Source organism: Rhinoraja longicauda, chromosome 33, assembly GCF_053455715.1.
Source record: "Rhinoraja longicauda isolate Sanriku21f chromosome 33, sRhiLon1.1, whole genome shotgun sequence".
NCBI classification, from domain to species: Eukaryota; Metazoa; Chordata; class Chondrichthyes; order Rajiformes; family Arhynchobatidae; genus Rhinoraja; species Rhinoraja longicauda.
In genome coordinates, this window is record NC_135985.1 from 18,871,502 (window position 1) to 18,897,638 (window position 26,137).

The 26,137-nt window shown below is 40.8% G+C and overlaps 1 protein-coding gene across 8 annotated transcripts in view; it reads left to right on the plus strand.

Moving 5' to 3' along the window:
• The window catches only part of pias1b (protein inhibitor of activated STAT, 1b), a 142,469-nt gene that overhangs the window by 107,853 nt on the left and 8,479 nt on the right, over window positions 1–26,137 (plus strand). For all 8 annotated transcript variants that reach the window (XM_078427119.1, XM_078427125.1, XM_078427122.1 and 5 more), the window contains 5 exons: window positions 1,201–1,306; window positions 6,364–6,437; window positions 9,825–9,985; window positions 23,570–23,700; window positions 24,580–24,742. In XM_078427119.1, the coding sequence (XP_078283245.1) occupies window positions 1,201–1,306; window positions 6,364–6,437; window positions 9,825–9,985; window positions 23,570–23,700; window positions 24,580–24,742 (635 nt within the window). The remainder of the gene's footprint in view (window positions 1–1,200; window positions 1,307–6,363; window positions 6,438–9,824; window positions 9,986–23,569; window positions 23,701–24,579; window positions 24,743–26,137) is intronic.

Sequence of the window (26,137 nt, forward strand, 5' to 3'; positions counted from 1 at the left end):
GTTTCTCCTTCCTCCCTTCGCTCCCTCCCACCTCTTCGGATTCTGCCACTCACTTGCACATTATGAGCAATTTACTGTGGCCAATTAATCTCCCAACCAGCTCATCTTTGCTACGTGGCAGGAAATGGGAGTACCCGGTGGAAACCCACATGGTCACAAGGGAACATGTAAACTCCACACAGGTGGCAAACAGAGTTCAGGATCGAACCTGGAGTGTGGCTCTACCAGTTGAGCCACTGAATATTATTATTGGCCAAAAGTGGGCATGTATATCCACTTCAGACAAAGTTGCAGTTCCTGCATCTTACTGTAACAATTCAAACAAAGATGTGCCGAGTGTTTTCAACATTTTCTGCTTCCTTTTCTAAGAAATAGTCCTGTGAGTCCTCTGTCCATTGAAATAGTTTACGCCTACAGATTTCTTTAAACTTTCTTTATACGCAAATTATTTTATCCATGCAGATACAGTTTGTTTTTTTAAACTCCCCTGGTTTGTTATTCTAAATCCTGATCTCTGCAAACTGCAGACCTTGCATGGATTAAAACTTCAGGGGTAGTCGCGATATCGCATTCTGTTTGGCCTGAAGCAATGAATGTGGTGTGCCACAAATGTAGACTCAAGTTGTTGACCTGCTAATATTTATGTTTCAAATGGCATTTCAAGCAGCTAATGTACTTTCAACAGGCAATAAGTTGAGACGATTAATCATCGGCATATGTCGTTATTTGTTGGGGTGCCCACACAAGCTTTTCAAACCATGTTTCCAAATTGAGTGGTCTTAACTAAATGTAGGTTATGGTCAAGTCCAATCTGTTTCCCTTCTGTCTGACGAGAGTGCGATAACAGCTTGAAGTCGAGATCAAGTCTGTTATTTCCATCTCCCCCACCACCTTTTAGGCATGACAAAGATACTTTATAGTCTGACAGCTAATATAAAATCCGAGACTAAAATAAAGTTCAGCTAAGTATTGTGGCACAATGATATTTTATATGACCAGAAACCTTCAATGTATTTACCCCCACAAGAATGTTTTCACATTTTCGAAAGGTATTCTGAAATTTTAATGGATACTTTATACATTAAGTGCAAATTCCAAATTTAAATGAGTACAAATATATTCTGATGCAAGCTTTGAAATCAATAAAATATTTATATAGCTAGGTTGTGGTTGATGAACATGCATATTTTCTTTCACCAGAGCTACTCCATGGCAGTTTACCTTGTAAAACAGTTGTCTTCTGCTGTGTTGCTTCAACGACTACGAGCAAAAGGAATAAGGAACCCAGACCATTCCAGAGCATTAAGTAAGCACAAAGATTGACAAGTAAAATATTTGCATGAGTAACCTGGCAATGTCTTTGTGTGATTTTAAAAATCAGTGCTACTGTTTAAACTCATCCACGGGTTAGTACTTTTGCTATTGGTAACAGAATTTAATGTGAGTATAGCTAAAAACTTACCATTAGTTAATTATATGCTGAAAGCATCTGCTGTTTTAATGTACATGGGGCCTGTGTGTCTTAGCATTTTATCTCTCACTTCCCCAGTGAGTGTAATCTTTCCTTGCCCATCCTGAAAGTATGCTGAGGGATACCTTTATAGGTTACAGCAGCAAACAATTGTCATTGATTTTCCTTTATGACTTGAACAATGAGTACAAGCATGCCGTTTAGCAGCAAAGGGATGGATGGTGCTGCTGAAACCGATTCTGTTCGTGACTATGGTAGTCATGTATACCTTCTAGCGGAGTTCATTGTTCATGCATTTGAGAGCCCTAATTAGTTTTCTCTTCCTTAAATGATGCTTCTGAGAAGGGCAACAAATTCTTTGCAAACAGTACAGCTAAGCTTTCATGATGTATCACTCATTGGTGATCTAAGCCTTAGGCCGCTGTGAGCTATGTGATTCTCTGTCACACAATTTGAACCATTTTATAAGGTATATCACCAAAGATGATTTCTGGACAGCAACCCACAGAATGATCCCATGTTGCTTGGCTTGCAGAATGATACTTCAAATGGTAGAGTTCTCCATCTTTAAATGTGTATACACATACTCCCCAGATTACAGCAAGGTTCTGTATCTGAGAACTATTTGTAACCTGAACAGTTCACAAGTTGGAAATGCGGCCACTAACTGAGTTCCCGCATGACAGAAGATGCCTGCAGCCTCGAAGCAGCTGGCAAATCCATGGCACTGTTTGTCCCAAACCCTCATCTGTATGTTCGGCCGAACATAGGTCAGATGATTGTAAACCTGGGAGGATCTGTATTGAAGAGGTTGAATTATAAGCATGCGGTACAATGGTTTTTGAATAGCTTTAAAATGTTAACCTTTGACATCAGTTTTCTTCCAGCTTACATCAGTTTTCTTCCAGTTTACATTTGCCAGCTCATGAGAGTTTTGCCAAATTTATCACATGTAATCACCACAGCTGTGCTCGATTCTGCCCTTTTTCAATATTTTGAAATGCATTTTGGTTAATAATCGAAAGCTGACTGATTTTTCTCCCACGATGCAAAAGAGTCACGTTGAGATTGATTGACCAGTGCAGAATCTGGGGCCTTTTTTGATCGGAATTTTGCCTTCCCTGAGCTATCTGACAGATTGGGTAGACAATAGACAATAGGTGCAGGAGGAGGCCATTCGGCCCTTCGAGCCAGCACCGCCATTCAATGTGATCATGGCTGATCATTCTCAATCGGTACCCCGCTCCTGCCTTCTCCCCATACCCCCTGACTCCGCTATCCTTAAGAGCTCTAACTAGCTCTCTCTTGAATGCATTCAGGGAATTGGCCTCCACTGCCTTCTGAGGCAGAGAATTCCACAGATTCACAACTCTGACTGAAAAAGTTTTTCCTCATCTCAGTTCTAAATGGCCTACCCCTTATTCTTAAACTGTGGCCCCTTGTTCTGGACTCCCCCAACATTGGGAACATGTTTCCTGCCTCTAACGTGTCCAACCCCTTAATAATTTTATACGTTTCGATAAGATCTCCTCTCATCCTTCTAAATTTTTAATTTTTTAAACTTTTAAAAACTTTTTAATCTCTGCAGGTTTGAAGTCTTTCAGGAGTTAAATCTTGAAATTGGTATTACTTTTTCTAGAAGCATGCTAATTTGAAAATTTTGTTTTTGTAGAAACATTTTCTAAATGCAAGCTGCTATTAAATTTTTTGAAGTGTGTGTGTGTTAGAATATGCCAAAATTGTATTTGTTCTTCAGCATTTAATTGGTGTGCTGACTTTACAGTTGATGTTCTATTTAAAATTTAGCTGCAGCAATTTTGTCCAAGTGACTGATCAGGCTAAGTGATTTCTGTTTTCAATGTAATTCAGCTTTTGAAGAGCTCAAAGCATTGTGAGATTAATGTTGAAAATGAGCAACTAAAAGTAGCAACAACAACAACAAAAAACACCATTCTAAGTATTGCTTTGGGGGGGGGGGGGGGGGGGGAGGACTCTAAACATCTGTTTATAACTAAATAAAAAAATACTGGTTCCCAAAATAAAAATGAAGATCCTAGTACACATAACCAGTGGGAACTCATAATTAACAAAGTTGCAGTTTTGAAAGTTTTTGATCTCAACCTTCTAAGCTCATCACAAAGCAGATTCCACTCTAATGGCAGTTTTTAATTTCATAAGAAAAATTAGGAACCTTGTTATTAAACAGTGCTTACTTATCATGTCACTTTCAAAATGTTTCAAGTTTTTGAAAAACTAGCATGGTACTTTTGACGTGTAGTCACGATTGTAATTTGGTAAATGTGGCATCTAATTTGCACATGGCAGGCATCACATCGAGCAATGTGATATTGGCCAGGTTATTGGAGAGAGAAATATTGGCAAGAACACAGATTAGATCAGCCAGTAAACTTAACCAACTTGTTTCTAAACCTTATTTTGTGAATTGGTGAATTGACTCCTTCAATTACAAACATTCGTTTCTGCATTGAATGAACTTCTCTAGTGGTACTGAACTTGATAACATGAAGGGCAAGCCATCCCTCCTTACTTTCTACATGATTATGTGACCAGCTTCTTTCAAAATGTGTTTTGCAATTTCAATACAAATATTGGAAGTAGCTTTCCAACCAAGCTCATTGCCATGAAGAACCAATCAGGAAAGTAACAGATTCTGGGATCAAAAATAAGAAGCATTCTTTGGTTTTAAATTACTTTCCTCATGAATGTGCTGGCAGATTGCTCACAATTTGTTAATGGCTTTTGTGAGCCATGTGATACTTTGCCACACAATTTGAACCATTTTTTGAACATTATTTGTGAAAAGCTGCCCGAGGGGCTATTCTTGACATCTGAACCCTAATAACTAGTGCTGAAAGGCAGATTTCTGGTCTGGCAGGGGTTATTGAATGGTGAATATGAATGGGAACCCTTACTTTGATTTTGTTAGCACCAGGCTAAGCAAATTTTAGTTGAATGTTTTCCAAACTGAATGAGAAAGCACTGACATGTCTTGCTCAACCTTGACCTTTTTACATCAGTCAATGTCAACCCACTTGGTTTTGGAGAACAGCGGTACATTTTAAAAGTTAATCAGGGATATAATCCTTAAATCTTTTCACAAAGTTTTACAACATTTTGTTGAATATTACCTGAAATACATTCTCTAAAGTCATTTCCCTCTCATGAGATCTCAGTACCTCATTCTACATTTTTATTCCTATTTATTTATGGAATATAGGGATTTCAAACAAACCTAGTTAGTATTCATCCCCATCCCTCATCGCCTTCAAGTAGGTGGTTGTGAATTACCACCTTTCATTGCTAGATGTTCTGAAATGACAATCTCAGTTGGCCATGTGGGCAGCAAAACCCCCTGGTGAACTCGATGACCTAAATAAATACCAGTAAGTTTGCTTTAGGAATTCAGGAACCAATACCACTAGCAGGAGTCCATGCTGTATCACTAGTACTCTAAGCTTAAAGTACTCTGACAACATCAAGTAGTCTATCTTCAGCTGTAATTTCTAATCCTCCTACTTATTATAGTAAATGAAAGCTGATATAACCCATAATTAGTCTGCCATTTGTCGCTATAAATGGTGATTTTATTTTTCGGCACAACCTTTCAGAAGACCTACATTTCTGGATGGGGTCCAGAAGTGAAAGGCTCTGTGCTGGTGCTTTTAGTTAACTAGAGGGCCAGTGCCAAAAGTGGCTTTGTCCCAATAAATCTGATCTGGGAGCACAGTGGATATGGACGCTGCCACAGCAGCTCAAAAATAGAAATCAAACCCAGCTAATGAAATATTTTTGCCCTTGGGTCAATTTGTTTAAAGAATGAACTGGCTGATCTCTGCCTGTGCCTCTCTCCCTTTCCCTGCCTCTGATCTCCCTTGCGGAGGGTAGGAATGATTTACAACTGTGATATATTTGACAAAAAATATTTTGTCATGGTCTTGGCAGCTAGGTCTGGAATGCTGGGTGTGAAAGAATTGAGACAATGGCTTTCATGTACATACTTAACCTGGCAGCTATGCTTTTATTTTCCCCTTCTGTTTCTTAGTGTGTGGTGGACTTTACACCGTGTTTGCTGTATGTTTTTTAAAGTCTGGTGAGGAAAAAGGAAAGAGCGAGCAGAGAGTAGAACTTGTTCCAAGAGCTATTATATGTAGAAATGATCTGTTGGAAGCAGCCACTTAGGTCACTCCTAGCCAGAAACTTCCCATTTCCTTTCGGCCCCATGGGGTTTATCCTGTGTAGACCAATCATGCACAGTGCTTTTTTTTGGTGCCTTGATTTTTAACAGGAAGGGACAGATGAGGAAATGCGAGCTAGATTCAGACATTAAATAAATGTTTATGTTCACACTTTCAGGCTGTAGTGAAACAAAACAGTAAGTTGGCTGCTTTGCCTGTCAACGTGAGTAACCCCATTCACGAGAACATAATGGGCGTTTCAGATTGTATTAAGATAGTCTGTTTCCGTCACTGGTAGCACTAAACTATGCCAAATCAGAAAGTTCTTTTGTGATGTGATCTCAGATGATATGGCAGTGGGGTTATTACAATTGGCCACTGCGCTGCAGACTGAAGAAGTAAAATAAAATATTAAACATGATTATATTTACTCTGCAATAGCTCTCATTGTAAAGTTTGTGTGCATACACATACACGCGGTTGGTATAGAATGAGGATTGGTTGTGATTATCACAGTGGTTAGAAAGCCTGCAGCTGCAGTTCACTACTATGACTTGTTTGAGGAATGACTTCTGAGGGTGCGATGCCTCTGGATATAAGGCATATCACTGGGGGCAGTATGACTTGTACAGTGTTTTGTATTAAAATAAAATCTAGTCATCTTAAGTAATTTGGAAAATGTTCTTCCACATGCAGTCAAAGAAAAATTAACAGCCGATCCCGACAGTGAAATCGCCACAACCAGTTTGCGGGTGTCTCTGTTGTGTCCTGTGAGTATAACCACATCTGAATTATTCATGGTTAAATTACCTTCTCTTCCTCTTGCAGTGTTTATTAACTGTTTTGGATCTAAACCACAAATTGAATTTTATTGATCAACTGCACTAAACGGATGTAATTCATAGACTTAACAACTTGCTTGTGGTGCTGCATGAATCCTGATTATTGTGCTTTGCTGTGAAAAGTTTAGTTTAGAGATACAAGCGTGGAAACAGGCCCTTTGGCTCAACAAGTCCACGCCGACCAACGATCCTCATGCACTAACAATCCTACACACACTAGGGACAATTTACAATTATACCAAGCCAATTAACCTACAAACCCGTATGTCTTTGAAGTGTGGGAGGAAACAGGAGCACCTGCAGAAAACCCACACAAGCTATGGGAAAAACGTACAAACTCTGTACAGACAACACCAGTAGTCAGGTCTCTGGCGCTGTAAGGCAGTAATTCTACCACTGCGCCACAGTCCTGCCTGGGTTGTTGAAGTTAAAATAAAATTCTATGGCAGCTAAAACTGTGAATCCAATTATCTATCTTCTAAGTACAAAAGAAGCACAGAAAATGCAGATTCTGGTTAGGTGGTAGTGTTTCTCTTCTATTAATGTTAGCCGAAACAAGTTTTCAATGTACCTATTATGCAAACGAGTTATAAAAATAGCTCATTTTTATTCAATCAGCTAACACGGTGTAATTTAAATGATCTGACCCACTGAGTTATTGCAGCACTTTGTGTTTTGCTGGAGATTGCAGCATCTGCAGTACCTTGTGCCTCTAATTTTTCTTTTTCTGGGTTCCCGTGACATCCCCCAAAGATTTTTTAAAAAATTTAATGAAGTGTCTTCCCTTCCTGAAGTGGGTGGCTTATTTGAGGCCAAATTGTATGATTGCAGGAAGCCCAAGAAGCTATCTTCAGGTGTTGGTGTGGACACAGCTAATCCAGCACTTGCCTCTGATATTACTAATATACATTCTCCAGTGGGTATCACTCTATTGTGGTTGGGAGGAGGAATTCACAGCTAGAGAAATGAGAGTGCAATTGGGAAAGGAAAATAAGTCAAAGGAGCAGATAATTGTCAGAGGACTAATAAGTGCTGAGGAATGGAGAACATGGGTCCACTGATTCCTGAGGACAGACTGGCACATAGATAAGCTATCTGAGATACTTTCCTTTCTTAGCTGAAATGTAGAATACTAAGACCCAACTGCCATGCTTTAATTGGATAAAACTTCAGTTGGATACACCTCTGGTCACTACATTGGAGAACATTTTCCAGAAAGGGCAGAGGAGTTTGTGGTTATTGTCAGAGCTAATGACGTTTATTTAATAGGCTGGGATTGTTTTATTTGGAACAAAGGATGATGGGGGGGGGGGGGGTCCAGATAAGCTGAGTGGCAAAAGCAGACTATAGACAGACTTGTTTTCCCTTTATCACTGATGTGGTAGGGGGCGGGGGGGTGCAGAGGGGGGGAGAAGGAAGAGAACAGGAGATGCATAAATGTAAGTTCTAAATATTAATATTAATAAATTTAAACTCTAAATATAATAAATGATTGGGGGAAAGTTAGGAAGGATTTTTTCACTTAGATCGGTTCTTCTTAGATCGGTTCTCTGCAACTTGCTGTCTAAAAGGCTGGTATAGGCAGAAAGCTTTGTCACACTTCAGAAGTACTTGGATAAGCACTGGATTGCCAATAGCCTGCAATGATACCAGCTGTAAAACTTGCTCTCAACATATAACAAGCATGGACATAATGGGCCAAATGTCTTCCCTTCCATAGATTTATAATAGGAATTGCATCTATTCTTAAGATTTAAACATTAATGATAGACACATGTTTAGCATCTACATTGACACGTCAGATTTAATTATCCAATGGTAATTGGTTGAGATACCTCCATATGTATAATGTACTTGGAAACGGTTTGGCTTTGAGTTTCTGAACCTAGATGCAAGTAAAAATATGGACATGCAGCAGATGAGTTAACACCAGAGAGATAAACTGATATATTTGAGTGTTTTCAGATTATCGTATAATAATATTGATAATTAACAATTTAAAAACATCTTGCCTTCAGAAAAATAGTGTACTCTCAACCTTCCAGCATCCACAGGAATGAGGATTGCTAACTGCATGAATGTTCTGGTTGTATGAGAACTTCTCAGTTACTGTACGTCACACTAGTATTCTGTACATAAGCCTTTATTGAAATTGCCTAATAATATGTCATCACCTTACCCGTTTCAGTAACAATCTTTTATACTATTTCATATTTTGAGACTAAATAATATGTAAAACGGAGCAAATATAAAGAATGACTCCATCCACCATCACATGATGCCAAGTCTTCAGGGGATGTTGCTGCTGATCCATCTACAACTGCACTGTCCTTGTGAATAAACGTAAATAAATTTAAAATACCTCTTATGCTGCTAACTTTGCACCATATTTGAAATAAGATTCTGATCTGAAATAGTGGCTTGAACAAACTGCCCACGTATAATCATTTGAGGGGCCAAGGCCATGCTACGGTGCTGGTGGCTGAACAAAGTTGCATCGGAGTCAGCAAGGCACCATTCATAGTTATGGCGGCACAGTGTCGCAGCAGTAAAGCTGTTGCCTTACCATGCCAGAGGCCTGGGTTCAATCCTGACTATGGGTGCTGTCCTTACAGAGTTTGTACGTCCTCCTGTGACCCCATGGGTTTCCTTCGGTTTCCTCCCACATTCTAAAGAAGTGCAGGTTTGTAGATTAATTGGCTTCTGTAAATTGTTCCTCGTGTGTATGGATGAATGCTCGTTGGCAAGGACTCTGGGCTGAAGGGCCCGTTTCCCCGCTGTTTAAACTAAACAGTTTTAGAACAATTTTATGAAATTGCAAAATCTTTACATTTTGGCTAGTTGCATTAGAATTCTGTACGTATAAATAATGGACAAATGGAAAATTACCTAATATGACCTTTACATGTCTTGTTGGATTTTACAAAATAGACAATATTTAAGATTTCAAGCCAGAGTAACTCAGCAGGCAGGCAACATCCCTGGAAAACTTATATTGGGTCGAGACTTATCAGACAGAATAAGGGTCCGACCCAAAACGTCACCTATCCATGTTCTCCAGGGATTCTGCCTGACTAACTGAGTGACTCCAGCACTTTGTCCTTTTTTTGTAAACCAGCATCTGCAGTTCCTTGTTTCTACTCTGCAATATTTAATTTGCTTTTTATTCATTCATTATTATAGCCTGCATAAAATAAGTTTATTTCACTGGGCTTCATGAAATTGAAAGTTAGCTTTTGTTAATAGAAGTGTGACGAGTGACAGTACTGGTGATCTGGATTAGTTGACCATGAATGCATACATTTCTTTTTACAGCTGGGCAAAATGCGATTGACGATCCCATGTCGTGCTATAACCTGCTCGCATCTCCAGTGCTTTGATGCAACTCTTTACATTCAGATGAACGAGAAAAAACCTACGTGGGTTTGTCCAGTGTGTGATAAAAAGGGCCCTTATGAACATCTAATTATTGATGGGTGAGCAAATGCCAAAAAAAAAGCTTATTGGGAACGAGGCTTTGTGATGCTTGTTGCAAATGTATATCTAAAACATTATATAACTAAAACATTAAATTTACAGACTGCTCATGTGGTCTGCATTATCCAAATTAACTGCCTGCAGCCAAAGTATTTTACATTCTATGAGATCAGTAGAATCCCAGTGCAATGTTTTTCTGATTTGTGTATAATTTAGATGACTTCTGCATTTTAGCTTTCAAATCTATATTACACAGCATGAAGATAATTATATCCAACACAATTAAATCAGAAAAATACAGTTTTACCGTTAATTTGGTGGTTAATTCGATACAGCGCACTATTTCATCATATGTGCAAGTATTTAGTCAAGTCAAGTCAAATCAAGTCAATTTTATTTGTATAGCACATTTAAAAACAACCCACGTTGACCAAAGTGCTGTACATCTGATTAGTCAAGTCAAGTCAATTTTATTTGTATAGCACATTTAAAAACAACCCACGTTGACCAAAGTGCTGTACATTTGATTAGGTTCCAATAGAAAAAAAATGGATGGGGAGAGGGATGCTGTTCCACAGTCTAGGAGCTGCAACCGCAAAAGCGCGGTCACCCCTGAGTTTAAGCCTAGACCGCGGGATAGTGAATAGCCCCAAGTCGGCCGATCTGAGGGACCTGGAGTTAGAGAGGGGGGTTAGAAGATTTTTGATGTAGGGGGGGGAGTGTCCATTTAGGGCTTTATACGTGAATAGGAGGAGCTTGAAGTTGATTCTGTACCGTACAGGGAGCCAGTGGAGAGAGGCCAGAATCGGGGTGATGTGGTCCCTTTTACGGGTACCCGTCAGGAGTCTCGCTGCGGCGTTTTGGACCAGTTGCAGGCGGGACAGGGAAGATTGGCTGATCCCAGTGTATAGGGAGTTGCAGTAGTCTAGGCGGGAGGAAATGAAAGCGTGAATGATTTTTTCTGTGTCGTCGAATTGGAGGAAAGGTTTGATTTTAGCTATGGTTCGAAGTTGGAAGAAGCTGGCTTTTACCACAGCGTTGACTTGCTTATCAAATTTTAATGCAGAGTCAAATATCATGCCGAGGTTTTTGACATGCGGTTTGACTAGGCAGGATAGGCTTCCAAGACTGCCTGTTATCTATTTGATGGAGCCGGGGGGGCCGAATAGGATGACCTCAGACTTGCTCTCATTTAATTGGAGGAAGTTCTGTGCCATCCAACATTTTATGTCCTCAAGGCAGTGTGAGAGGCTGTTTAAATTTGACTGGTTATTAGGTTTCAGGGGGAGGTAAAGCTGAGTGTCATCGGCATAGCAGTGGAAAGAAATGCCGTGCCTTTGAATGATTTGGCCAAGGGGGAGCATGTATAGAGAGAAGAGAATGGGGCCTAGGATGGAGCCTTGTGGAACTCCGCAGGAGAGGCTAGCTGGAGCAGAGGAATAACTGTCTACGTTGATGGCGAAACTCCTATCTTTGAGGTACGAAGCGAACCAGCTCAGGGCAGTGCCATCAATGCCAACCGCGTACCGGAGACGGTCAATAAGGATGGTGTGGTCCACTGTATCGAACGCTGCGCTGAGGTCGAGAAGGAGCAGGATTGCACAGTCGCCGGTGTCGATGGCGAGAAGCAGGTCGTTGTGTACCTTCAACAAGGCAGACTCTGTGCTGTGGTGGGCTCTGAAACCTGACTGGAAACTTTCCAGGATGGTGTATTGGTGCAGGTAGGGCACTAATTGGTTTAGGATTGCCTTTTCAAGGACTTTTGACAGGAATGGCAGTTTGGAAATGGGTCTGTAGTTGCTAGGCAAGGTGGAGTCTAGGTTAGGTTTTTTCAGTAGGGGCTGGACCACCGCGTGCTTGAAACTGGTTGGAACAGTGCCAGTGGCCAGAGAACTGTTGATAATAGAGAGGATGCTGGGACCGGCTATTGCAATGACATCCTTCAGAAGGGCAGTGGGGGCTGGATCAAGGGGGCAGGTTGCAGTTTCATAGCGTACTAAGGTTAGGTACTAAGGAAAAAAAAATGAAACATACAGTAGCACGCAAACAGTTCACAGCGCCTCCTCAATGAGCCTCAAACGCTAGGGAGTAGAAATAGGTTTTGAGCCTGGACTTAAAGGAGTCGATGGAGGGGGCAGTTCTGATGGGGAGAGTGATGCTGTTCCACAGTCTAGGAGCTGCAACCGCAAAAGCGCGGTCACCCCTGAGCTTAAGCCTAGACCGCGGGATAGTGAGTAGCCCCAAGTCGGCCGTCCTGAGGGACCTGGAGTTAGAGAGGGGGGTTAGAAGATTTTTGATGTAGGGGGGGAATGTCCATTTAGGACTTTATACGTGAATAGGAGGAGCTTGAAGTTGATTCTGTACCGTACAGGGAGCCAGTGGAGAGAGGCCAGAATCGGGGTGATGTGGTCCCTTTTACGGGTACACGTCAGGAGTCTCGCTGCGGCGTTTTGGACCAGTTGCAGGCGGGACAGGGAAGATTGGCTGATCCCAGTGTATAGGGAGTTGCAGTAGTCTAGGCGGGAGGAAATGAAAGCGTGAATGATTTTTTCCTGTGTCGTCGAATTGGAGGAAAGGTTTGATTTTAGCTATGGTTCGAAGTTGGAAGAAGCTGGCTTTTACCACAGCGTTGACTTGCTTATCAAATTTTAATGCAGAGTCAAATATCATGCCGAGGTTTTTGACATGCGGTTTGACTAGGCAGGATAGACTTCCAAGACTGCCTGTTATCGATTTGATGGAGTCGGGGGGGCCGAATAGGATGACCTCAGACTTGCTCTCATTTAATTGGAGGAAGTTCTGTGCCATCCAACATTTTATGTCCTCAAGGCAGTGTAAGAGGCTGTTTAAATTTGACTGGTTGTTGGGTTTCAGGGGGAGGTTAAGCTGAGTGTCATCGGCATAGCAGTGGAAAGAAATGCCGTGCCTTTGAATGATTTGGCCAAGGGGGAGCATGTATAGAGAGAAGAGAATGGGGCCTAGGATGGAGCCTTGTGGAACTCCGCAGGAGAGGCTAGCTGGAGCAGAGGAATAACTGTCTATGTTGATGGCGAAACTCCTATCTTTGAGGTACGAAGCGAACCAGCTCAGGGCAGTGCCATCAATGCCAACCGCGTACCGGAGACGGTCAATAAGGATGGTGTGGTCCACTGTATCGAACGCTGCGCTGAGGTCGAGAAGGAGCAGGATTGCACAATCGCCGGTGTCGATGGCGAGAAGCAGGTCGTTGTGTACCTTCAACAAGGCAGACTCTGTGCTGTGGTGGGCTCTGAAACCTGACTGGAAACTTTCCAGGATGGTGTATTGGTGCAGGTAGGGCACTAATTGGTTTAGAATTGCCTTTTCAAGGACTTTTGACAGGAATGGCAGTTTGGAAATGGGTCTGTAGTTGCTAGGCAAGGTGGGGTCTAGGTTAGGTTTTTTCAGTAGGGGCTGGACCACCGCGTGCTTGAAACTGGTTGGAACAGTGCCAGTGGCCAGAGAACTGTTGATAATAGAGAGGATGCTGGGACCGGCTATTGCAATGGACAGAGTAGCAAATGACATCCTTCAGAAGGGCAGTGGGGGCAGGATCAAGGGGGCAGGTTGCAGGTTTCATAGCGGAGACAAGCTTTGCAAGGGAGGATAGAGTGACGGGTTGGAAGCAGTCCAATTTAGATGAACAGACTAGTGAGACAGCTAGGTCACGGGTGGGAGGGGAAATGTTCATTCTAATGTTCTCAACTTTGTTGGTGAAAAATTTAGCGAATTCTTCGCACTTAGCAGGGGACCCAACTAAGCTGGTACTGGGGGCGGGACATATGACAGAGGTAATTGTTCTAAATAGGACCTTGGAGTTATGAGAGTTTTTGGAAATAAGGTCGGAAAAGTATTGTGCTCTAGCAGACTTTACTGCTTCCTGGTATTTGAGAAGATTGTTTCTCAGAATTTCGAAGGAAATTTGAAGCTTGTCACATTTCCACCTCCTTTCTGATTTTCTGCACTCCCTTCTTAGGGCTTTGGTGGTGTCATTGAGCCACGGCCGACCTTTGGGCTTAGGCTTTTTCATTTTAAGGGGAGCGATAGAATCCAGGATGGAAGAGCAAGTGATATTAAATAAAGAGGCGAGATCTTCAGTGCTGAGATGGGGGGGGGGAGAGGCCTCAATAGTGCAGATGTTGGGGGCAGCTGTGAGAGCCTCGGAGAATTTACTGGCAGTCAATGAATTTATGTCGCGGGTGTAGCGAACAGGGAGATGAGATTTTGCGGGAGATAAAGGCAGAGATGCGTCAAAAATGATAGCGCTGTGGTCCGATAGACAGGCTTCAGTAGTTTCAATGTTGTTGATTGGGAATCCGGACGATAACACTAGGTCGAGAGTATGGCCTAACTTGTGAGTGGGTCCCGTGGTGTGAAGAGTCAGATTGAAGGACTCAACCAGGTGCATAAATTCACTCACAAGAGGCTTAGTGGGACAGCAAACATGAATATTAAAGTCACCAAGAATCATGATCCAGTCAAATTTGGGCAAAATGCTAGAAATCAGATCAGCAAATTGGGTGATGAAGTCCTTATGCATTTTTGGTGGGCGATACACAAGAACAATTAAGAGGGGATAGGCTAGGCCTACTTTTAAGTGTTAGCTGTTGGAGATTGCCTTGAGGTTTGCTTCACTTCTCAAGCTGGCTATGAATTGGGAGAGTGAGCCCAATTTAGCTTATTGCCACATTTGAGTTTTTTGTTCAGCAGGTTGAAACCTTTTTTTGCTTTGTATTGTGCTCTTAAATTCAACCAGTATCTAGGCTGTGAGCAGAATTCATTCCCAGACAATGGACAGAGTAGCAAAATATGTTGCTTTTGGATTTGTATCGCTTAAAGGCATCAGTGTCTGCTTATTCTATGGAGTAATTTGTTGCCGTTTATAATGGTTTTATAACGGTCTTCATCTATTGAACATAGCGGGAATCATAGGTGACTGGAAAATGCCTGACTGCTACTTTGCTGGGTGATGAAAGTGGAAAGTAAGAAGTGCATGAGGGAGGGGAGGGGGATCAGGACGATGGGGTTGGGGGGGGGGTTACTTGACATTTGGAGAGTTCATGCCATTGGGTTGCAGCCTACCCAAGTGGAATATGATGTGTGTTCTTCCAGTCCGTGCATGGCCCAACTCTGGCAGTGTAGGATGCCACAGTCAGACTGTCGGTATGGGAAAGTGAAGAGGACTTAAACTAGCTAGCAACCTGGATCTACAGCTATCCTTGGCAGATAGAGAGCAAGTGTTGCTGGTAGTTAAACATTTAAAATACAACAGATATAATCCAATTCAGTGGTCAAAACAAGATCAAAAGACAGTAAGACCTCTTTCTACCCTAATTCTTGAAATCTTGTGGTTTATAACTGGATTCAGAGATGATACATGCTTTGTGAAGCATGCTTTCTAGAACCATTCTAGTTGCAAAGAAAAACTTTTGGTTCTGTAGATGAAGATGCAGTTCAGATACACTTCCGTGAGCTGTTGCCACATTGCATCTTTAAGATGGAAACATTTCAGAAACTTCACAACTTTGCAGATGATACAAAACCTGGAAGCATTTGAGGTGGTTAGTATAAAGACCATCAATTAGGTGAAAATCGGGCTGATTCCAGAAAACTCATAGTAAAGAGAAATGAGGCAGAGATTCATTATTCATTAGATGAATGATTATTCATTCATTCATTAGATGAATGATTACGTTTCAGCTTGTCAAAACAAGCATGAGTTACTGCATCCTCACAGAGTAGATTACCAGCTTCTGACTATTTTTATCATCATTAGCAACTGATTTTCTGCACAAAAGTTAAGGAAAGTCGCAGAATCTCTTGCTTTACAAATTTTGAAAGTGAAACGATGTTATAGTTTTAATATAATTTGTGATTTAACAAACACAGAACATCTTCGACTCCTTCAAACGCAATAGTACAAGACATTGGCGTCACTTGGAGTATTGTGTTCAGTTATCAATTATACTTTATTATCACATGTGACTTGTTTTGGCCGCTCTGCTCTAAGAAGGAGTGCACAAATGGTTTACAAGAGGTTGCTACGACTTGAGGGCCTGTGCTATTAGGAGAGTTTGGGAAGGCTAGAACTTTATTCTTTGGAACACAGAACGCTGAGGGGTGATCTTATAGAGGTGTTAAAATCATGAGGGAAATCAACAGAGTGAATGAACAATCATTTTCTCAGGCTCGGGGAATTGAGAGCTCAGGGGCATATGTATAAGGTGAGAAGGGAAAGGGTCAGCACTAACCTGAGGGGCATCTTTTTCACACAAATGGTGGTGGCCATGTGGAACAAGCTGCCCAAGGAAGGATTTTGGAAAGAACTGCAGATGCTGATTTAAATCACAGGTAGACACAAAATGCTGGAGTAACTCAGCAGGACAGGCAGCATCTCTGGAGAGAAGGAATCAGTCTGAAGAAGGGTCTCGACCCGAAACGTCACCCATTCCTTCTCTCCATAGATGCTGCCTGTCCTGCTGAGATACTCCAGCACTTTGTGTCTGCCCAAGGAAGTAGTTAAGTCAGGCACAATAACATTCAAAACATTTGGACAGGTTCGGCAGGAAGTGTTTTGAGGGATATGACCCATACATGTTCAAATGAGATGAGCTTAGGTAGGGCATCTTGGTGGGCAAGAAGGCCTTGTTACTGTATTCTGACTCTCTGGCACTATGACTCAATGACATTAAGACAGATGAGTCTTCCACTTTTACTCCAGGTCTGTGAAAACCCATCATAATGTTTAAAAATGTTAAGTGAGTTTTGTAAACCGCAATATAACATATAATTCAATCAATATTGGTGGGCATCCTATTTGTTTTTAGTATTGCAAATGAGCCATCTGCAGACAATGTGGAATGCTTTGTTAAATCCACTGCCGATATACAGCAGTGAGATTTGATCTCTACATGATGCAGGTGGTAAGGCTGAGTCCCTCTCCGCTCCCAAACATTCTCACGGAGTCGCCCAAAGGCAGCGCTGGCCTTGGCAATCCTGTTATTGACCTCAGCGTCAATGTTCATCATTCGCGAGAGTGTACTACCCAGATAGGTAAAGCTGTCGACTGCCTGTAGATTCTGCCCCTTCACCGTGATGTGTGGTTCCTGGTAGGGCTTTCCAGGCGCGGGCTGGTACGTAACTTCAGACTTTTTGGTGCTAATGGAGAGACCAAAGTTGTCACAGGCCTGTGAGAAGTAGTCTTACCACCAAGCTGAAGGTCTACCGTGCAGTGGTACTCACCACTCTTCTCTATGCCAGTGAGACCTGGGCTGCCTACAGCAGACATGCCAAACAGCTCAACCACTTTCACTTGAGCTGCCTACGCAGACTCCTTCACATCAGGTGGCAGGACAAAATTCCCGACACAGAGGTCTTGGAACGGGCCGGAATTCCCAGCGTCCACACCCTTCTATGGAAAGCCCAAGCCAGATGAGCAGGCCATGTCGTCAGAATGCCCGAGAGTCGACTGCCAAAACAGCTTCTGTATGGAAAACTGTGTCAGGGCAAGCGCTCAGTAGGAGGACAGAAGAAACAGTTTAAGGACTGCCTCAAAGAGTCCCTCAAAGACTTGGACATCAACCTCAGCACTTAGGAGTCTCTTGCTCTGGACCGTCCAACCTGGCGTAGCAAGCTCACCACAGGAGCCCGTGCAGCAGAGAACAGACGCACTGCAGAGGCCCAGAGGAAACGCACCGCGCGCAAGGCCCGGGCTACCTCCACTTCCACTGCAGCAGCCATCCACTTGTGTCCTATGTGTGGGCGGCCCTTCCGGGCCCGGATTGGCCTCACCAGTCACTTCTGGACCCACAGTCACCAATCCTCCAACTGAAAGTGAAGTCATGGTCATCTTCCAACCCGAAGGACGAACAACAACATGATGCAGGGGAGATATCACATTTCATTGATCTATCAGACCTACATGCACACTAATTCAGGGGCGATGCTACTCACTCGCTGATGTGGATGTGCCAGGTTGATTCTTGGGTTACGCCTGTCATGTGGTAGCTCATCCTCAATCTAGTATTTAAGTAGGAGGTGAGGGCATTATGGTAGTAGATGTCCTTTGCCACATTCGAGGATTTCCATTATATTCCGTTTGATGCAGTCATTTTGCTTATCTTTCCCACAGTATGGTTGATAACTGGCATGACTCACAGAGTTGATACTTAGTTCAGTGATTAGCTGGTGGTGATTCTTTTTGAGTTTAGCCTTTTGACTCTGCACTTTCTGGCTTTCATCACCAATGGCATCAAAACCATTCAATGAACTAGTTTGGAGAAAACATAGAACTATTATCTCCTCTCGGGAACATGGTCTACCTGGTGCAAAAAAAAGGAAGCTGGCAGAGAGGATGAAAGCAATGCTTTAATTAGCTAAAACAAATGCTGCACCAATCAGTTTTCAATCAGTCTTTGTGATGTGCAAACACAAACCGCCTCGGGCCCCACTATCAGAAGTTTACACATCTCAAATGGAGCATTGGTGAAGCCATCACAGCAGATTAATTTAGAAAAAACAATTCTATTATATAGGCATATGGATTTATTGTTCAGCAATGACCAATTTATCTGTTTTACTACTGCAGGCTCTGTAGTAACCATTGAAGAAAGCTGGGAGAAGTCAGTAGACAGGTGCCAAAAAATGTGTTTAATGTTTGAAAAGAAGCACACCAGAATGCAAGTCCTGTAATTCCATCATCACTATCATTCTGATTATGGCAGGAACATGCACCATTTTCCATTTGAGCTATCTCCACAAATCTGTTTACTTCAACCACTAAGGTTGGCATGAAATGTGAACATCTGGCCCATTCTACCTGGTGCCACAATTCAGGAATGATGCAGTTGCAAAATTTACATGAACAAATGTAATTTTAAACTTATATATTTGAAAGATATTTTATTCTTACAGAAAGTTCTTGGAGGCCAGTGACGATGTGAATTCTGCTTTTTACAAAAATGCCAGCCGCTTGTTTGAGTAACCTGGCAGGTATTTATTTGCTGGAGGCACGAGGGAATATCCTCTTCCCAAACGTGGCCTTTCTAATCAATTATTTATGCTAACGCCTGTGCCATAACGCAAAGGACTTGATGAATAATCTACAATGTGACTCAATTTACAAAATTGTGCCAAAATATTTTTCAATCTATTTTGAATTTTCTATCATGATAGGATTGCATCAATGATTTTAATTGGAGAGGCCTAGTATTCCAGTGGGATAAAGAAATCAATGCACTTAAGCCACTTAGTTGCAGAAGTACATTTTTATCCTTTTTCTTTTCTTCTGCCAGTTTGTTGGCTGGTTTATTGGCTTGCTAAAAATCAGTTCACAATGTACTTGGAACATGCAGAAAAGTGAAATAGTAGCAGTATTAACTAATTTTGCATTGGACAGTGAAAGGTATTTTGTAATATTTAAAGCACTGATAAAATGTGAAGAAGGTAATGGAGTATACTGTTGATGTGAGGAGAGTTGACTATGATTCATTGACAAATGTAAAGCAGTATACAGGCAGTGGTTAGCACTTAAAGAAAAAGCATATGAATTGTAAAAGAAATATGTTCCTTCAAGGGCCAAACCCCCATAAGGGAAAGTGGTTCTTCAATACCTTATGGGATAAATGAGAATAGTAAATCAAAAGTGACTTGAAATATCAGTACATCTGAGATTGGGAGCATTTTAGAACTTGGCAAAAGAAATAAAGGCATTTAGAATGCAAGATAGATTAGTGAGAAGCATAATGACACTCAATGAGGTTTTATAGGTGCATAAAAAAACCAAAAGACTAGCAAGAGCAAAGATGGCCCCCTTGTAGACGGGACAATTTATGATGAGAAATAAAGAATTGGAAAAGGCATTAAAAGAGACTAGATGATCTACATCCCAGAGCTCTGTCACTAAAGTCACCCCTTTCAGTGGATGTCTCAGTTGTCAACTTCCAGTGTTTTATCGATTCTGGAACTATTCCTGTGGTTTGGAGAGTAGCAAACGTGACCCCCAATATTTGACAGAGGCATAAAGAAAAAAGCTACTGACCTGTTTGCCCAAAATCTTTGGGTGGGAAAGTACTTGAAATCTATAATAAAAGATAAAATTACAGAACACCTTGAAAGTAATAAAGAGCTTAAAGCAGGGTTAGCATGGTTGTTTGATTAAACTTGGATTCTTTGAAGATGTGACCAGTGAAGCAGATATAAAGGAAACAGTGGATGGAGCACGTATAGAATTTTGGGAGATTTTCAATAACATCAGTCAAAAGAGATTGGTGAACAAGGTTAGAGCACGTGGAGTTGAGAGAAATAAACAGGTTATCGGGCAGAGAGCAAAGTGGAAATAGATCTTTATTGGGTTGACGGGCTGTGACCAATGAGATTCTGTGGGGATTGTGGTTGGGCTCCAGCTATTTGTAATCTATATCATTCCCTTGTACTTCCAAGTTTGCGGCTACTACTAAACTAGGCATGATAGTCAGTGTGTAAGTGGGCTTTGGAGGAAGTGGTCAAACTGGGTAGGTGGGTGCACACATGGAAGATGGTATATAATGTGGGAAAAAGTGAGGACAGCCAGATTGAACAACTGAAAACAGTATTTGTCAATGCTGAGTTATTGTGTGGGACTGCATTGCAAAGCCATTGAAGGCGAAACAGAGGCACAGTGGGAGATTGGAAAGACAAACGGCATATTAACTTTTATACCAGGAGAATTTACTTATCGGAGTAAATAAATACTGCAGTTGCACAGGGCTGTGGTGAGACTGCAATGAGAATATTGCCTGTTTTTTTATTCTTTCCTTTGAAAGGATTGAATAGAATGAAACTGTGCACTTGAGGTCAATAAACTAGGGGAATTGAGGGATGTGAATTCAGACTGAAGAAGGGTCTCGACCCGAAACGTCACCCATTCCTTCTCTCCAGAGATGCTGCTTGTTACTCCAGTATTTTGTGTCTATCTTCGAAGCAAGCATACCAAATGTCTACCTACTTGTGTTGCCACTTTCAGGAAGTTACAGACTTGGAATAAAAGATCCCTCTGTAAGTCAATGTTTTTATGTCTTGCCATTAATTATCTATTTTCCCTTTACATTTGACCTCCCAAAGTGCAACACACACTTATTTGGATAAAACTCCATCTACCCTTTCTCATCCCATTTGTCTGCTCCAACTATATTTTAAAAAAAAGTAATTTGAACTAAAATGCCTGACATGCTGAGTATCTCTAGTATTTTCTGATTTTGAGATCCAGCATCTGCAGCTTTTTTACTTTCAGTACCATGTAATAATGTCCTCTTTGCTCAATGCTGACGTGTGGCATACTTTGAAGTATCGTTTATTAGATTGAATCAATGCAGTTCACACTTAAACTTTAGAACCACTCTTGAGTATAGGAGAATAGAAGGCAAAATTACACATCAGTAGTCAAGCAATAATAAGAAAGGACGTTATTGAAAATTCTAATGTAAAAATAAAATTGTGGAATTGGTATGTGGCAGATAGTTGGCTTACTTAGTTATGGAATTTATTGCTGAACACTGACTGACCTGTTTCAGTTTCCCATCTGTATGGAACTGTTAAGTGTGAGGTTATTTTTAAATCTATGGTTCCTGCTGCACTACAGTTAAAAGAATGGTATTCAAGTTGGAAATGCCATTGAATTTTAATCTTGCCCGTTGCACCTTTCTCACAAACATTTGCTCTTGGTTACTTGCCAGTTCGGCTTGAGATTTGATTCATGAAGTGACTGCAAATCTTGTACGCTGCAACTTTGAAGACTGCCATTGGGATATTTAATGTTGCAAGGGTATTGCAGTGACGTGGTCCTTTGATTATCTTGAATTTCCATTGATATTCAGTGAATATCAATCATAAAAGGCCATTATTGATTGCCCCTTTCTTCATTATTGTTTGGCTGATTTCATTGTCCTAAAACCACCAAAGTAATATAGCATATTAGATTGTGGTTGAGTCTAATGCATTTCTTCTGAAAAAAGATGCTTGATTGTAGTAAATTAAAACTAAATTAGCAGGCATGCTGACTACTTTAGTTTTAAGGTTTACATTGGAGGTTGGGGATGGTATCTGATTATTGAGGAAGATAAAATTTTGCAGTGTCAAAATTAACAAGCAACATAATGTTGAATACAATAATGGCAGCTAAAGGTGGTGGTTCCCTAAGGCCATCTAGTTTTCAACCCAGAGTTGTAAAGGACTTAGGTAGAGGATATGAGATGCTCTAACTGCAGTCTTATCAAACTCGCTTGATCCAGGATCTATTCCTATTCATATTAGACAATTGTACTCATTCAGCAAGAAAGATGTTGGAGGGAAACTAAGAGGTTATAGACATGTTGCCCCAAAATCTTTTGTCAATAAATTAAAGTCACAAGATGCACCTTATAGATCTTCTGGTCATCAAGTTAAAAAAATATGGAATTGTAAAACGAAAGTCATGCCTGAGAAAATCTGACATTTTAAAGAATGAAATGGGGAATGTCCACAGATATAATTTGTATTGACTTCCAGATTGCCTAGGATAAAATCCGTCGTACAAGACTGTTTGCTGTAACTCATCAACAATGGCAATATTTAATTTTCTGATAACTAAAATTTTAGAGTTTAGAAAAAATGGAGTTGGGGAACAGAATCAACATGATTTATTGCATGGCAAAGTGGGCTTGAGGGGTTAAGTAGCCAAAGGTTGCAAACTTAGAAATGAAACTGAGATTTTTCTCAACTGTGTAATTTATTTCTATCCAATATGCGATGATTGGCTGCAACTAGACTGTTGGTTTTTGTATAGAAGTACAAGATCAAGTACAGAAAGTGCTTCACAATTTGCAGTTGGCATAATTAGAGATATGATAGTTTGTAGTTATAAATACTGAAGTAGTAATCCAGAAAACTGAATTTGTGATACAGCAGTGCGTCACATCCTACCATGGCAGCTGTGAGGATTATATTTCATGCATCTGGAATGAGCTAGTTTCAGTAATGTTGACCTTTATCTTACATGGTTGTGTTAGACAATTGTAAGTTCAGCTTAATAGCAAGTAACCAGTATATCCTGAAATAACCGGATTGTCATAAAACATGTCTGATAATTTTCTGTTCTCAATTGTCCCTTAATAGCTCTCTGAGGCACTCTATTTAAGGACAATTTAAGTGGATAGCAAATGTTAGCTTCGGCAATGTCTTGTAAATGAACAATTAATTATTGGGGGTGTGTATGGCAATGTTAAGCATGTTGGATGTTTTTTTAATTTAAATGTATCCTGTTGTATAATTCTGCTTATTAAATTCTTCAAATAGCTTGCCAGCCTTTGCTCATTGTATAAATGTAGAGAGGTGAGGGTTATTAAGATCAAAGGTGGCCCAGCTTGCATTAAACGATTCTTCATTGCAGGTTAAGGTTTAGAAATGGCCATGTTCTGGCGAATTCCCAGAAGTTCAAATATTGATAACAGTTGAACAGGTTTTGGTTGAACAGTTGAACAGTTCCAAACGGTTTTGTGATGATAGTTGGAGGGAATAACTTAATTGATCTGTGAATTATTTTCATGAAACAGATTATTCATGGAAATCCTCAGTTGTTGCACGGACTGCGATGAGATTCAGTTTAAGGAAGATGGAGCGTGGTCACCGATGAGAACGAAGAAAGAAGTTCAGGAAGTGAATTCTTCTTACAATGGAGTGGATGGTATGTACTTTAGGTGAACAAATATGCAGAAGTAGATGCAAAGAACAAAAGAGGACCCGGTGTGGGGGGGCTGACGTGGGGGGGGGGGGGGGGGACAAAGGAAGACCTTACGCGGGATACATTGTAACTTTGTCAACGCCCTTTATGTGGCGACTATTTGCATACCTTGGGTATGCAAGCAAAGAATTTCACTGTGACTTGTCACATGTGACAGTAAAGTATTCATGCATTCATTCATTCATATCAAGGACTGAAGGTAAATTATAAAAGAATAATGACATTGAATCTTATGCTGGTGAAGGGTTCTGTTATCTAAATCATGTGGGATGATAACTAAAGTGAAAGGCATCCTACCTTACATTCCTGCAGATGAACAAAAACTGCTATATTAATGCACCCAGTAAACAAGCTAAATGTCAAGCCAGCCTTGGATTGAAATGAGACAAAATGCAAGGAATATTAAAGTGCAGAAGATGGCGACAGGTTATAGTGAAACCAGCTGTGGCTGATATATAGTGGACTTCACTAATATACAGCAATATTTGTGAAACTGCAACCAAGAATTAGTGCAAACCCACAAAATAAATGTAATTACCTGATAAAGATTGTGTCCCTCAATCTCAGATTTTCATTGCAGTTTCAAATCCAAGAAGAGTTTGTTATATTATTACATGAAATTCAAATAACAATCATATTGTGTTTTGGAAGTCCATTCAATTTTGTTTGAGAGCCAGATTTGTTGTTGGAGAAAGCCCACAACAGGAGTGAACCATCCCAGAGATGAAAGTGAATATTTATCAAAATAATCGGCGCCTATTTGCCGACAATTAAATATCTTTGTTTCAACAAAAATATGGACTGTTTTAATTTACTTGTTAGGTGCATGTCCAAGCTTACCTGACCAGAGACATTCGTCACAAGATAGTAGGAAAGTTGAAGTGATTGATCTGACACTCGACAGTTCATCAGAAGAAGAGGATGATGAGCCACCGGCAAAGAGATACCAAGCAATTTCTTCTCCGTCACCGCCCATTAACAAAGGGTAAGCTTTGGAAGGATCTCAGTCTTGTGATACTTTTTATATATTTGAAATGAGTTGGCACTGTGGAAAAAAACTCCATGGCAATTTGAAAGCTGGAAATGCATGCAAAGAAAATATTTTTTCCCTTTTCAAATACGGATTGCTGCTACATGCAGTGTTCATTATACCCGTCCACACAGGGATTCTCTTCTACTTGGTTTTATTAGTCTTTCCAAAGCTTAAGGACTTTGTTCTTGTATGCATTTGTCATTCCTATTTAGAGCATCTTGGAATGCTTTACTGTATATATGTCAATTGCAGTCTGTTGTTTCTGTAATTAAAGTGATTGCAGCAGAATTATCGATGTGTTAAGCTTAACTGCTGGTAATTAGGGGTTTTCTTTCTCCATTCAAATTCCAAGGCACTGACATTTGGTGTTAACCATTACTAACTTGATTTTCTTAAAATGTCTCCTTAATTTTCCCTCGTCTCCTCCTAGCAGAGTACTTTGCTGTGACATAACTCCATGCTATCTGTTCAAATGAGTTGTGTAAATCCAGGCAATAATTGCATGACGTTTATAAGAAAAGGCTCTTTGATTTTTCAATCTAATTGCAGTGAAAATCTTTAAACATATGCATATATGTAATGCTGTTTAAATTAAAGATGATCAAACAATCCGGCTGCATCTTTAGTCATCTAATTTAACCTTTGTTGAAAGCACTTGAAAAAGATCAAAAGCTTTCCAAAAGAAGGCTCTAATCAGTTACATCAGCCATAAAGATTATACTCGTAGGACAACTGTACTTACATTTCATAGCCACGAAGCACACACAGTAACAACGTTTTTTTTGCTTCCAGGTTTCAGAAAATCACACAGCAATACAGCACAGAAATAACTCCCTGAGCCCATCTTGTATGTGCTGACCAAGTTGCTTACTAATCTAGTCTTATTTTGTCTGCTTTTAGCCCATATCCCTCAGAACCTTTTCTATCAGTATGCCCATTCAAGTGTATTTATCCATTGTAAAACTATTGTACCCACCTTTACTACTTCCCCGGCAGTTCTTCCCACATACCCACCACCTTCTGTGTTGGGATAAAGGTTTTGCCTCGGGTCCCCTTAACTCCCCCCCCCACGTTTACCTTAAATCTACGTGCTCTTCACCACCGTACTGGCACCTTCTCTGCTGGAACTACCACCCGATTGGTGTTCTTTCAGAGGCACCACTGGGGCCTTTGACACCATGATTAAGTGACCTCTCGTACACTGACTGGATAGTTGTGTTTATGGTCAGACTAACTTTCAAGTTTATATTGTTGAACAGAGGTCACTAATAGACTACAGAAAACCAAAGTGCTAATATTAGTATGATATTATCTGGTATTATAAAAATGACTTGGATATAAATGTAA